Source organism: Tachysurus vachellii, chromosome 8 (assembly GCF_030014155.1).
Source record: "Tachysurus vachellii isolate PV-2020 chromosome 8, HZAU_Pvac_v1, whole genome shotgun sequence".
Lineage (NCBI taxonomy): Eukaryota > Metazoa > Chordata > Actinopteri > Siluriformes > Bagridae > Tachysurus > Tachysurus vachellii.
The window spans coordinates 9,684,002-9,698,275 of record NC_083467.1 but is presented as its reverse complement, the minus strand read 5'-3'; the positions used below and the strand labels follow the sequence as shown (position 1 = coordinate 9,698,275).

The following is a 14,274-nucleotide window of genomic DNA, read 5'->3' as shown; positions in this document are numbered from 1 at the left end:
TGCTTTGTGACTCAGGAGGAAGAGACATTCACCATCTCTAAGCAAGTGCAGGATGTGTTGAAATCTACCAGTATAACTGAATGGTGGAAGGAGAAATTTTATTCAGTGGACATATGCAATCCTTTCAGAGGAAGTGCTTGGAATTTCTGGTGTTTTGAATGGATCTCTGAGGATACTAGATGAAATTCAGTGGGAGATCATGAACCCTGTTGACAATGTTAAGTTTGCACAGTAAGAATGGACAGGACTGGCAAATGGTACTATTTTTTTTTCTTTTTTTTCTCTATTTAATAGACTACAGTAAAAATATATGCTAGCAATAAATTCCCACAGTTATGCAAATGTGTTTAAATGTGAAATTGTAATGCAAGTTAAATTTTTTCTGGATTCATTTTAATTTTAAGTTCAATAATAGCTGAATTTGTTTATATTATGGTTTGTAAAGTGTATATGATTCTAATAACAACTCTACATTAAAAGAGATTAAAAAATGGACAAAGAAGGCTATATACAGACAACAGCAATACCTGCTAATTTATGCAGTTATCTAGTCATGTTGCAGCAGCATAATATCAAGTAGTACATGATAAGAGCTTCGGTTAATGTTCAAATTAAAAACAAGATTGGGTTTAAAAAAAAAATTTAACCATAGCATAAACGTTGCTGGACAAACATGCTGGTTTGACGACTTCAGAGACTGTTGATCTCCTCTAAATGATGTAAAAACACATAACACTGCAATCTGAAACCACTTGTTCATGATGGAGATCAGATGAGAATGACCAGGCCGGTCTGATCTGACAGGAAGTATACTTTCTTGAGTATCTAGGACAGTTTGGTTACTCTAATTACATCCAATCCAAAGCCCTCCATCATGCAACCCTGCCATTTTATCCAAGAAAGCACAGGATCCTGCTGCTTGACCACCATAGAACGTTATTACATATAAGGATATAATTGTACAATTATGAAATTTATCAAGTATATATGAAGTAGAATGTAGTAAAATGGAAGAAGTTTCAATTAAACTAAACCCAAAATGTCTCAAATAAATTTAAAATGTAAAACAAAAAAACATTTATTAAAATCAAACAAAAATGTAGGTGCTGAGGAGAGAGAGAAAGACCACCACATACACACACACCAATCCACCTTGTGGTTATCAAAAACCTTTATTATGTTATAAATTTGAGGAGTTATTTCCTTTTTCATGTACTAATCAGTGTTCAAAAACCATTTAAACAAAAGACAGGAAAGCACAAAACTGCACTCAGTCAAGCATCAATTTGAAATTTTAAAAACTCCCCCAAATACTACTTCAAACAGCAATAAAACAACAATCCTAAAAGTGATTTAAAAAGTCCCACCATGCAGCAATACAGTGCAGATTATTTGCATTTTCTGGGTCAGCTTCATCCTAGAGTGCTCTTTAGCAACAAATACATAATCTTACTTTAAATCAATACACCAAAGCTCATATTGTACATGGTTTCTGAGTCACATAATGGATGACTGCAAGCCAACAGCTGCTGTTTTCAAGAGCCCGAGCTTGTAATGGGACAAGAGATCAGTTGAGTGCAGTTTGAGGGCAATGACAGTGCAGCTGTTCTATTTTTTGTGAAAAAAAAAGTATGCATTTTAAAATTAGTACGTGATTGCATCAATGTGTGTGTGCATTATGTGAAGGAAGGGAGCATTTGCGAGCATGAAGTGGAAGATCATTAAGCTGGGCTTTTGCAAGGCCAGTGTGCTGTACACCAGCAGGGTGCACGTTCTCTTGCAAAGTCCCCAGCTCTAGTAACTGATAGTCATTAGGACAATGGACTCTAGCTTGTAGCCAAGCATGCCCTAATAGATTGCAGTGAGTGCACGACGCAGGGGTGCATTGGGGGAGCAGATCAGGAAGCCATGCCCCCGGCCATTAGTGACGGTCAGCTGGAATACTATACAACACTATTCTGAACAGCAGGACTCTGCTATGACTGACTGGCAGGCTGCTTAGATGCAGGACATGCATGGCTGATGTCGTCAAGTGACGGGCTGAATCTGGAGTGAGACTGGGTGAATGAATGCAGACTAAAATTTGCGTCACTGGTCGTTCAACATGTCTTGTGCTTCCGCAGCTCTTTCACAAGAGTCCTTCATCCAGGAATAAAAATCTGCTCATCATTATGTAGCTTTGATAGATGCACTGCAATTCAGTTCTTTGCCTGTAGGGGTGCGAAATTTAATTCCTGATGAAGTGCTTCCAAAAATGCTGAAACCCTGGACAGGTTCTGAGAACAGTTATTAATGTGGATGGGGCCACCTTCGGAAGGTTAATCCTGAGATACAGCAAACGCGTCTCACTGGAGCGAACACATTGTCCTGAGAACACGCGAGTAGTAGATTCTCCTTTTCTCCCTTTAAACAGTGCACTCACACATATATGAATACTTGTGGCTCAATACAATTTCTATTACATTAGCAGCCATGCTATCTTGAAGTGGGTTAAAGTAAATTGAGGTCACATTAGCAGGAGGAAGAGTTTGGGTCACGTGGCTCAGTCCATTTCCAGTTCCATAAGCTTGCTGCGAGGTGTGTGCATTGGGTTTCTGGAGAAGCAGCAGCGTGAAGTGATGAGACCAAGAACAATGGACAGTAGGCCAACAAGCAAAGCTGCTGCAAGACCATACAACACTGGGTTTTTCATGGAGTCCCACACTAAAAAGACACAAAAACAAGTTTTTAAAACAAAACATGAATGCAAAAGTCGTCACGTCTACAAAAATCATACCAAATCATTTGCAGTATCTTTTGAAATTATATATGGAAAAATCCTTACATGGCAAGTTGATGGAGAGATAGACTGGGCCAGAGGTGATTTTCTGCCCCTCTCTCCAAAGTCGAGTGTCTGGGGAGAAATGCCAGAGCTTGGCTGTGCAGTAGTACTCTCCAATGTCCCTGTCCTGAACATGGTAAAGATGGAGCACAAACGTGTCCCTGTCTGTGCGTTGTATACTACACTGTTCGCTCTCATTTCCTCTGCTCTTCTTTACTACTCCCCAGTGGTCCATGCTGATCAGGGGCACAGCACCGTTCTCCAAAGCCAGTGCTGGACTCTGGAACCAATCGACGTCATATGCCACCTCACCTGAGGGATAGGGAAGAACAGAATTGGACAGCTGTACACAAAGGGGAGACTTTAAACGTTTTTATGAACCACAGTGTCTGACGTGCTGCATAAGGGGGAGCAAAACTTAAAAGTAAAGCCTCTTTTCAAACATTTCTTTTTTAAACAGAAGAGTGCTAAATTCCTTTAGTATCCAAAAAACTGAGACTCAGCGAGGCAAGCCCCTGCATGCATGCCCTCTGCTATGTGAGGAATCTCCACAAAGGACATGGGGTAATAATAAGCACTGAGCTGCCACACCCCAGTGTGCTTCTTTCAGAGCTAAGACATTTTATATCCCTACATAGAAATACTAAATAAATGCATTCACATCAAGATTTGCAACAAAGATGAGCCACAAAAGTTTTGGAACAAATATTACCATCTACCAAAGTGATGGGAAAGCCCTAGTGTGGTGGAAGAAAGGATCTGCTTGTCATCCAAAACATACTACCTCCATCTTGCTTAACCCATGGGCTTGTGTCACGGCTGGGGCATGGCTGCTTCTCAAACAGACTCTGTAATCTTTACTAATGTAACCCATGATGGTAGCAGCAGAATGAATTCAGAAGTCTACAGAAACACTGTCTGCCAGTTTACAGAGAAATGCATGCAGTCTAACTGAAACTTGATCATGGAGCAGGACAATGACCCAAACACACAGCCAGCACAACATATGACTCCCTTCAGACTAAAGGGAGAAACCTCTCAAAGCAAACAACTTCTAGAATCTGTGGTACAAACCTGGGAAATCATTACAAAAGAAGAAACCAACAATTTGGTAATGACAATGGGTCAGAGGTAAGATGCAACAAAATACATGTCATTTACTTTAAGGTACCAAAGGTACCATTTTTTAAAGTTGTTTAACACATCTAGATGTAAATACTGTAATGAAAGCTGGCATTCAGATCTTTTCAGCGTTTGATCTTTGTACCAAACCCACGTCCTACAGTGTATAACAAAGCCGTGTTGTTCTGATACTTTTGGAGGGGTCTTGTGGGTAAATTCATATGTGTGTAGTTAAGATCAAGGGGGCTGATCAAGTAATCATGATGCTGTTGATGAAGATAAGGACACACTTCTCCCATTTGCATTTAAAACAAAGCCAATACAGACATCCTTCATCATTACCTCAAATTACACTAAAAGACATTCCGCTTTCAAAACCAACAGATATGGATCACTTCTTATCCAAACCATTTGCTGCTTATCTGTTCTCTAGGAATGTTGTTAACAAAACAGTAAGTAACATTTTGCTTTGGTTTCTCTATATAGAAGGGCTTCCTTTCCTTTTCTTGATTGACCATGCCAAAAAAAAAAAAAGAGTCTGTCTAATTTAATACAAAATTCTGTCATAAATTAATGACCAACCATAATGCAGAGAATACGATTTTCCATCACGGTTGGCTTAAAGTATTTAACATTATTGTGCAATTTGCTCTTTATGGAGTGGTGAGCTCACATGATTCCATTACAATGTACAGTCCTAATAGCAGAGTGGAAGTGAGAGCAGAGACGACAACAGGAGCAGGGCACTCAGACAGGAATAGCAGGTGCTTTCTATGAACCAAAGATAATTTCAGGGCCTTAGGGGAGAACAATGGCCCTTATTCTCAATCTATGAATAACAACTAGGCCAATATTAGCCTTGAAGTAAGTGTGCCATTCTCTATAGTGTACATGAAATGAGAGATATATATATATAATATGAAATTTGCCATTACATACTGGCATTTCTTTTTTAAACATATATTGTACTACTACTTGGACTATATACTAGATATGAGAAATATGAATTTTGCAGGCTTTTCAATTGACAATGACAATTCAGATCTGAATTAATGCATTATACCTGAGAGCAGGCATCTACAGTTTTACAAGTAAATAACTAAACAATGCAAATTTAATATGCTTTGAAATCATGTGTTAGAGCCACATAGTGCTGGGAGGTTTCTATTGCCTGAGTGCCAATGTCATCATTTTCTTCCAGAAAAACTGCACCATGTACAAATAAAGCAGTTATAGTTAGAGGTCAATACCGCAGGCACAAAACCGCGCCATTATGTAAATGCAACTTGATTAACTTTTAGCCAAAGTATATTGACAGCATGTTTAAACATATCATTAAAAATCCGAAAACATGTACAACCAACCAATTAAAAAAAAAAGCACTGTAATAATGGCAGCAAATGTTCGGTAATTTAAAAGTCTGAATAACTTGTATGGCACCATAATGTCAGAAAATAGATTAATGGAATTGTTTCAATTAGAAAAGTTTCATAAATGAAAACGAATTTATACAAACACCATTCTTTTCTGTTCAAAGAAATAAAAAAAAAAAGATAGGAAGTCTTGGAAGTGAGTTTACACAACCACCATCATAAAGACTGAAACCAGGATGGAACATTGCATTGTAATTACTTGGCAACGTAATACCCTACAACAATGAACCCTCTTGCAAACATTTTAACAGCAGGCAACTCAAACAGAGCCTGGAACCGCAGTCTTCCATATTACTCCATGCTTCTGAGCTTTAGAACTGCTTAATTTTATACTACAAATGTAAGGTTATACAAATTACACTGGGAGAACCAAGCCTATTTAGAGTGTTCATGCCAAGAGCTCTTTCATGCAAAAGATTGATAACTGTATTTATTACATTTTTTGCTATTCTTTACATAGTGAAAGTTTGGTGTAACGTCTCAGAATCACACTTCTGTATTCTGAGTTAACATTCAACAGCTGTACCTGTTTTCTGAACAATGCAATGCTTCTCCTGCAAATATACCCAGTATGGCTACCCAGAAACAACCCTTTCTGCATGTTCTTTGTAATATGTTATTTGTTTCCACTTGGGCTGTGGCCATGTTTACTACAATACAAATGACTGAATACTTGCCTGTGTTGGATGTAGCTCCATATACAGACATAATGCACTCCATTTTGACTGTGTCCCCAGGCATAATCTGACTGCTGTCTGAGAAAATGGACACATTGAATACAGGACCTGTGGGGAAAAGAGAGAGACATAGGATTTTAAGGCCATATGCTTTCTAATGGACTCCCCCTAATGAAATGAGACAGTAAAACCAGTGCTACAGTAAAGAAAACTGAAAGCTCGGTATGTCTAAGCCTTTCTATGTGTAAGGACATCTTCTGATAAGGTATGTGTGTCATTCTGTTCCTTACACCACATTAATTAGAAGGTAAACATACTGCTAGGCTGGAAACCTTAGTGGTGTTCAGTTTTACCAATAAGAGACTCAAACGCCAACACACACACACACACACACTCACACTCTCACACACACACACACTCACACACACACACACACTCTCACACACTCTCACACTCTCACACACTCTCACACACACACACACTCTCACACACACACACTCTCACACACACACTCTCACACACACACACTCTCACACACACACACTCTCACACACACACACTCTCACACACACACACTCTCACACACACACACTCTCACACACACACACTCTCACACACACACACTCTCACACACACACACTCTCACTCACACACACTCTCACACACACTCTCACACACACTCTCACACACACTCTCACACACACTCACACACACACTCTCACACACACTCTCACACACACTCTCACACACACTCTCACACACACTCTCACACACACTCTCACACACACTCTCACACACACTCTCACACACACACTCTCACTGAAATGAATGAAGGGCTCAATGAATAGCAGCAGATATTTACCCTGTGGGAGTTCCTATCTAGGGCTAATCGGGGCAATGCAACAGACAATGAACTGTACTGCATGTATAAATAAAAATAACACTCAGGCAGCCTCTCAACTGGTCTAAATATAAATCACATTTTCAGTGTAATACCTGTGTCAGTAAAGTTGAGCTGTATTTTGTTTGATTTAGCACTGACTCCACTCTTCCATGTGTTGCTCTGATCACGTGTCCAAGCAGTTACATCACAGAAGTAGAAGCCTCGGTCAGAGACTTGAGCGCTGTTCAGACGGAAGCGGTACTCTAGTGGGCCTGTCTTCTCTAGAGCCACACCATCAGCACGGCTGGGAACCACTCCTTCCTCCAGCTGCAGTACGGAGTCTGCACTCAGAGACAAAACTTTACGCGTCTTTCCACCTGCCATCTCTTCATAGCGGATGAGCACTGAATAGCTGGGGTTTTGTATGTTCTGAGAAGTCATCTGGCATCTCATCTCAAATGGGGAGCCGCTTGTTGAGGCCTCTCTTACTTTCTCAGCTGCAACACTGAGCAAAGGTGCTGAAAGCAAAGATTAAAATCATTTCTCTTTTTCTACATTGAAATACAGTTGAAAATCAAACCTACTTAACATCATGCCATCAAGCCAGCAGTAGAGCAAATTAAACCCCTATTACAAATTATTAACACTGTGTTAATCCATGTCAGTGGAATTTCAGGGTTAGTGGAATGAAAAGTGGAAATTGTCCACAATCTAACAAAGATCTGTGTGTGTCCAAACTGCTGTAAGGGACATCAAATTATTTCCACAATTAAGCCACTTATTCTCATTCATTATGAAACAGAAGTCACATGCATGGCACATTCAAGTAGCATCCACTGTAATGTCCATTACTGTGTGACGTGGGGAATTTAAAAGAATTTGCTGCAATAAGTACCCATAATTGCAAATGATTAAAACAAAGGCCTTTACGATGATTCAATGAGAACTGTACAGATGAGAGAAAACTTGTGCTTACTCTTAGATGACCACTGTATTTTGACAGAATTGGACTTAATTTCCTTGGCCTTGTTCCATTCTCCTTGCCGGCCACGGGTCCAGGCAGCCACACTGCAGTAGTACAAGCCCATGTCCTTGTCCTGGGTTTGCAGCAGTTGTAGCTTAAATGTGGTCAGACCACTGCGAGTCACTGCTATATTTCCATTACCCAGCTGCTGCTGATACGTCACTCCTGGTACCAGTACCCCAAGTTGATCTATGGTAGCGATGGTGGTTATGTCCTTAGATGCATCTTCTGGCATGTTGGCGTAGGACCAAGTCACTCCCAGACTACCATCTGGCATGTTCACTAGATTGGTCACCACACAGAGCAGCTCAGTGGGGTCATCTGTGAATTCGGGGATCTTAGGGGCTGTGAGACCAACCTTAAAATCTGGTTCTGTGATACAGAGAAGTGAGAATAAAACATTCACTGAATGTCGTTAAAATCTTTAATCTATATAGGAAAGGTAGGTAGTGCAGTAGAGTCCTTTGATCCAACAGACTTCTGTTGGAGGAATATAAAGGATTTACATTCTTTCTTTCATACACACATCACAAATGCAAACATTTCTTTCATACGCGCATCATGCAGGCAAACAAGCACCACTGAAAATGGTGGGGTGGGGATGTACAAACCTAAGCCATTTATTATATCTAACTGTTTTATATATATATATATATATATATATATATATATATATATATATACACATATATATATATATATATATATATATATATATATATATATATATATATATATATATATATATATATATATATATATATTATAATAATTAATAAATAAATAAATAAATAAATAAATAAAATTGTGGCAGCAGCACATTTCAAAAAAATGTATGTTATATGTTGGTCACATGAAACATAAGAATGGGGAAAAGTTTGAACTCTGACTTAAACTGTGGTATAGGCGTTGGTTCTAGATGAGCTGGTTTGAGTCTTTCAAAAACTGCTGATTGAGAATTTTCACACACAACAGTCTACACATAGTGCACAAAAACAATTCTGCAGGTGGAAAAACCTTGTTGATGAAAGAATACCAGATGATAATAGCAAGATTTCTTTGAGCTGCCATGAAGACTATAGAAATAGCCTATATATAGATATATACAAATAATCTCTTTACAGTCATGATGAGCAGAAAAGCATTTTAACATGAACAAAACAGTTAAACGTCGGGTGGAATGGATACAACAACAAAAGAACACAGTGGGTTCCACTTCTGTCTGTCAAAAACAAAAACATGGCACATGGTCTAAGAACAGCACCAAGCAGGACACGTGTGTGTTGGAGGAATCACCTGGTCTTTTCCAAGTCTTTAGCTGTCCTGTTTTTGCAAGTTTGTGACCATGATAGCCTCAGATTCCTGCTCTTGGCACATGCTTTCTGAGATGCTTATTTGTGTTACTATATACTTATAGGCAGTTCAGGCCAGCCTTGTCACTCACCACTGATATTTCTCACCAACAACTTGATTTAGTCTGCAAGCCCTCTGCACACAATCATTTTTCAACTTTATGCATAAACTCCAGAGGAGACGGTTGTCTGTAAAAATACCAGGAAATCAGCAGTTTACTCAAACCTGCTCATCTGGTACCAGTGACTAAAATCACACTTTTTGTGCATTATGATGTATGATGTGAACATAACTGAAGTTCTTGACCGACATCTGCATAATTTATGCATTGTTCTGCTGCTAAATGATTAGCTGATTAGCTAACTCCATAAATAAGCAGGTATACAGGTGTTCTCATTAAATTAGATTAAAGATTTAAGCACAAAAGTTATATTCACAGTGCATTTAGCAATTAGGATTGATAGGGAACCTACAAAATAAAGCTTGTAATAGCAGAGAACTTCCTTCTGTACACGGAAAGAGGAACTAATCCAGTGATACAGTAGTACTGTTTCTCCTTCTAAACTTCACCGTAGGCATGTGTACAAGAGAATAAAGGGAATCTGAGTTACAGTAAACAAAGTCCCATTAGGACTGGGATCACGTGCAAAAACAGTGGCTCGGTGTACAAAATGAACATGCAATAAAACGTAGACACTAGCAGCAACTTAGAAATTAGTTCCCTGTTTTATTACACCACTGACTGGCTAAAGTTTATGTGATTGTGATATGATATTTAAACAGTGCTATCACATTACTTTGTTTTCTGGCTACCTTCAGAGCCAGGGATAGAGATAGCACTATATCCAAACCAAACAGCACAAACAAACAAACAAACAAAAAGGTATGTTTAAAGGCATACCAAAATTACTAAAAGAGTTTACATATTTGTATTTTGAGGAAATGAACATTTCTATTTATAATAGAAATTTGTATGAAACCAATTATTTGTATCCATATTCCATAGTATATGAGAATATATCTTCAATAGCTACACTAAAGAGTACGACATATTGAATTTAAACTTGAATTCTTACAAAAGCACAGACGCAAGCAGTCTGCTAACCATTTCACGAAAAGAATATATAACAATGAATGCTCCATCAGGCAATCACTACAACAGTTGGTCAGAAGAAAATGAAAGAAACATCTTGGTAAAACTTTGGGCTTTCTGCAGCCTGGTGATGTAAGGGGTGAAAACTAACATAGCTAGTAGTGTTTTAAGATGTTTAAAAAGACAACAAGGTACTCCTTATGCATGATATTCTCTCCATACTACAGAGGATCCAAAAAACATATACATAGTTACTGATATACAGTAACAACGAATAGTAAACTATTTTACACAAATGATCGTTTTGACAAAAAAGATTGGTTGGACACTTTCTACCAACTTCATACAATGCTGTTGTTTGTGGATGAATGAAACAGTCAAATCAACACTGCTTAAGAAAGAGTAAGAATTCTACTTACCAAGTTGTGTTACCAGAACTTGGATAGGATCAGAGGTTTTCTCAGCAGCCTGATACCATCCTCCACTGCCCTGCGGTAACCAGCACTTTATCTGGCAAGAGTACAGGCCGGAGTCTGAGGGCTGCACTTTCGGGATTAGAAGCCTGTAGAAGCCTGGCTGAACCCTGCTCATGGCCACAAGCTCAGAGCCACTCAGAACTTGACCGTCACGGCCAACATGGAGCAGCACCCGCTGGCTGTCAGAGCTGCTAATTCCCTTGACCAGCCATATCACCTCCATGCCCAAAGAAAGCAGGCCATTAGCAGCTACTGAGCAGGTCAGATTCAGAGTATCCTCCACACTAAGTGTAACATTCTTCTCCAGAGAAACCACCAGAGACTGGGCTAAAAAAAACAGAGAACAACAACTGCAGAGTAAAATTTTGTTTCAATGAGCGATAATGGCAGAATTTAATTTATTAAATCAAGGCAATATCTGAGAATACTGAATATTTTCTCAACAATGGTGGCATTGTACTATATGGAATGCCTGAATGCAGGTATATTTTAATAAAAATGTATGAAAAAATGATGTAGCATCTCACATACTTTCAGGTCATTGTTTATGGTGCGTCATAAAATATAAGATTTATAAGGAGCTGAAAATTAAGACGTCATAGTAGATTTTTTTTATATTAGAAGTTGGGTACCAACACTTTCCACAGTTGATGCTAGCTGCTAAACAAATTAAATGAAATTTGCAATAACCATAATGTGTAATATTTCTTTTGGTAAAACTTTTTTTTCTTCAACTAATGACTCAGCTTCAACAGTTAAACACAGCATTTCAATGTGACGCGATCTCTTGTCACTTCAAACAGTGAAAAACAACTGTGTTACTCACCTAAGGGTGTGACTTGAACATTCCCCATTTCCTCACTCCTTTCTAGAATATTCTGCCAGCCCTTCCCTCCTCCAGGCTGCCTCGTCCACTCTCTGCCTGTGCATACATACACACCCTGATCCTTTGGTTTCACTCCCTTCAGGATCAAGCCATAACTGCCACCACCAGAGAGCTGCACAATAAGTTCACCATCTGCATAACGCTGGGCAAAGGCTTGTCCCACCTTCATCACATCTTCTGGTCCAAATGTCAAGAGCTCTTCCAATGTGGAAGACCCTTTTCTAATAGCCCAAGTGACAGACAGGGAAGTGTGTGCTGTGTAGGCCCGACTGATGTTGCACTGTAGGTTCAGTGACTCTCCTTCTGACACCGTTTTCTTAGAAATGGCTGAAGTCACGTTTAGAGAGTCACCGATAACTGTCCAAAAAGAATTAGATTTCAGTTATAGCTTCGAATTGATTCATTGTTCAATACAATTGACAAAATTCAGACATTTTTCCAAAAACATTACTAATTACTTTAGAGAAGTCACAATAAATTAGCTGTTTAAATAACCTTTTTTTAAAAATATTTTTTCTGAAGCCTGACCAGCCATGTTTACATAGAAAAAACAAAATATTATACCATTGTAAGTCCAGCAGTTTAAGCACAACAGATTTCTTTCTAGTGCTTACTCAAAAGTTCCACACGGGAAACCACAATCACACTTTTGTTTGTTTTAATGTATATTACAATTTAAAAATGAACCGGGATATTAAAAGTAAAATAAAACACTCAACATCGCTCCAGGATGTGAATGACACATTAAGCCCTTCTATAGAATATAACGGAGTATGACGAATGAATACAAATCCTAATGGAATGTGTAATCATGTCTCAATTGACCCCTGTCATGCAATTGGAATGAAAACTGCATGTCATTTCCTGTTACAGTGAGAGGTCAGAGGCCCAGTCCCATACTTAACCCATAATTACCGAAAATCTAATTTTCTGTATTTCCAAATTTATCTTTTATATAAACATTGCATAGAGTTAACTTGAACTTGTTTTGATTTATTATTTATTGTTTTAAATCATAATGACATCATGGGACACATTTGATTTTGTTCAAACAGCATAACAAGTAGCTCAAGTAAAAACAGGAATGTGAAGAGTACAACAACCAACCTTTAAGCTCCACATCTGCAAAGTAGTTCCCTTTGACGGATGAATCAGTGCTGGGTGTGCTGCATCGGTAAACGGTGCTGTCTGAGGCCCTGACCTTGTTAATAGTCAGCTCTACTGCATCATCCGCCAATTTCTTAATGCTAATATCACCGCTTCTGACCCTGTCTTTCATCGATGAGTCTGTGTAGGTTTGATCGAAAGTGGAAATGAGTGGAATACTGGAATCACTACTCAGCATCAGGCTCCATTCAAAATCCTGCTCAGGTGGTCCCTCATAGTCTGAGACATCACAGCGAATCGACACAGACTGGCCCTCAACACGGACCAGTGGACCAGCAGGCACTTTCACCAACCTGCTCTCACACAGCACAGCTGAAATAGAATTATGGAAAAGTAATGACATAAGTAATGTAAATAATTTCTATCATGCTCCTACCATCTTTGAGCTGTGTTTACCTACACATATTAGTACCGATGGTAGAAAGAAAATTTACATTTTACTACACTTAAGACCAACACATCTCATATAAGAAGAATTCTGAGGAATTTGACAGAAGAGCTTTTGAACAAATGATCTAAGAGAAAAGTACATTTCCCTCCTGTGGTCCCATCTTCCACCTCTGTACATACTATATCCAGAAACATATCCATATTAATAATGAAATACCACCACCACATCAGGTAAAAGGTGAAAAACATCACAAAGCTATGGTTAAAAATTAGGGTAGTAGTGACAGCTAATAATAAACATTATTGTAGATTGTCAGGCAAAGGCTTTAGTCTCTCTGACCCAGGCTTCTCCCACCACCACTGAACCACCGACCCAAGACAAGCCCAAACTCCCTTTTACAATACAGAGGAGACGATGACATGTATAAAATTAAATGGACGTTTCATTAAAATGCCAAAGAACTGCTACCCAATTTATCGAAAACCTTATTATTTTGTTCCAAAATAAAGAAAAGGGACCAAAAAATTGCAATAAACTACCAATGAAAAAATAAAGAAAAGAAAGAAGAATAGTAGGTTAAATACCCTTTCCCAACTATTAAACAAACACACCGTATAACAAGGCCTGTGTGTGCCACTTTAGAAGCAGGTACCAGAAAAGACAGAAATCATTTCCATGCCAAATGCCGAGCACACACCATTTATGGAAATGTTAATTGTTAGCAGCCTTGTTTGGTCTTCATCTTGCTCTAATGACTGAAACAAGAAACACAAGCTACTCTAATAAATATTTAGATTTTGCTGGTTGTAAAGTCATAAACAAGTTCAGGCTGGCAGGGAATCCAGAGTGGAAATAAATGAAATAAATCAAGGACTGAGCATGAACAAGAACATAGTAATGTGGAGGAAGGAAAGACACTCAAAAAAAAAAGAAAAATAATAAATAAAA

The 14,274-nt window shown here is 38.6% G+C and overlaps 1 protein-coding gene across 1 annotated transcript in view; it reads right to left on the bottom strand.

The window, feature by feature from the left end:
* Window positions 1-1,153: 1,153 nt before the first annotated feature.
* The window catches only part of LOC132850037 (prostaglandin F2 receptor negative regulator-like), a 14,433-nt gene continuing 1,312 nt past the window's right edge, over window positions 1,154-14,274 (bottom strand). Inside the window, exons 2-9 of the mRNA XM_060876145.1 lie at window positions 12,876-13,247; window positions 11,709-12,125; window positions 10,826-11,209; window positions 7,913-8,332; window positions 7,050-7,454; window positions 6,054-6,161; window positions 2,825-3,133; window positions 1,154-2,703 (exon numbers count right to left, since the gene is read on the bottom strand). Of these exons, the coding sequence (XP_060732128.1) occupies window positions 2,543-2,703; window positions 2,825-3,133; window positions 6,054-6,161; window positions 7,050-7,454; window positions 7,913-8,332; window positions 10,826-11,209; window positions 11,709-12,125; window positions 12,876-13,247 (2,576 nt within the window). The 3' untranslated portion in view covers window positions 1,154-2,542. The remainder of the gene's footprint in view (window positions 2,704-2,824; window positions 3,134-6,053; window positions 6,162-7,049; window positions 7,455-7,912; window positions 8,333-10,825; window positions 11,210-11,708; window positions 12,126-12,875; window positions 13,248-14,274) is intronic.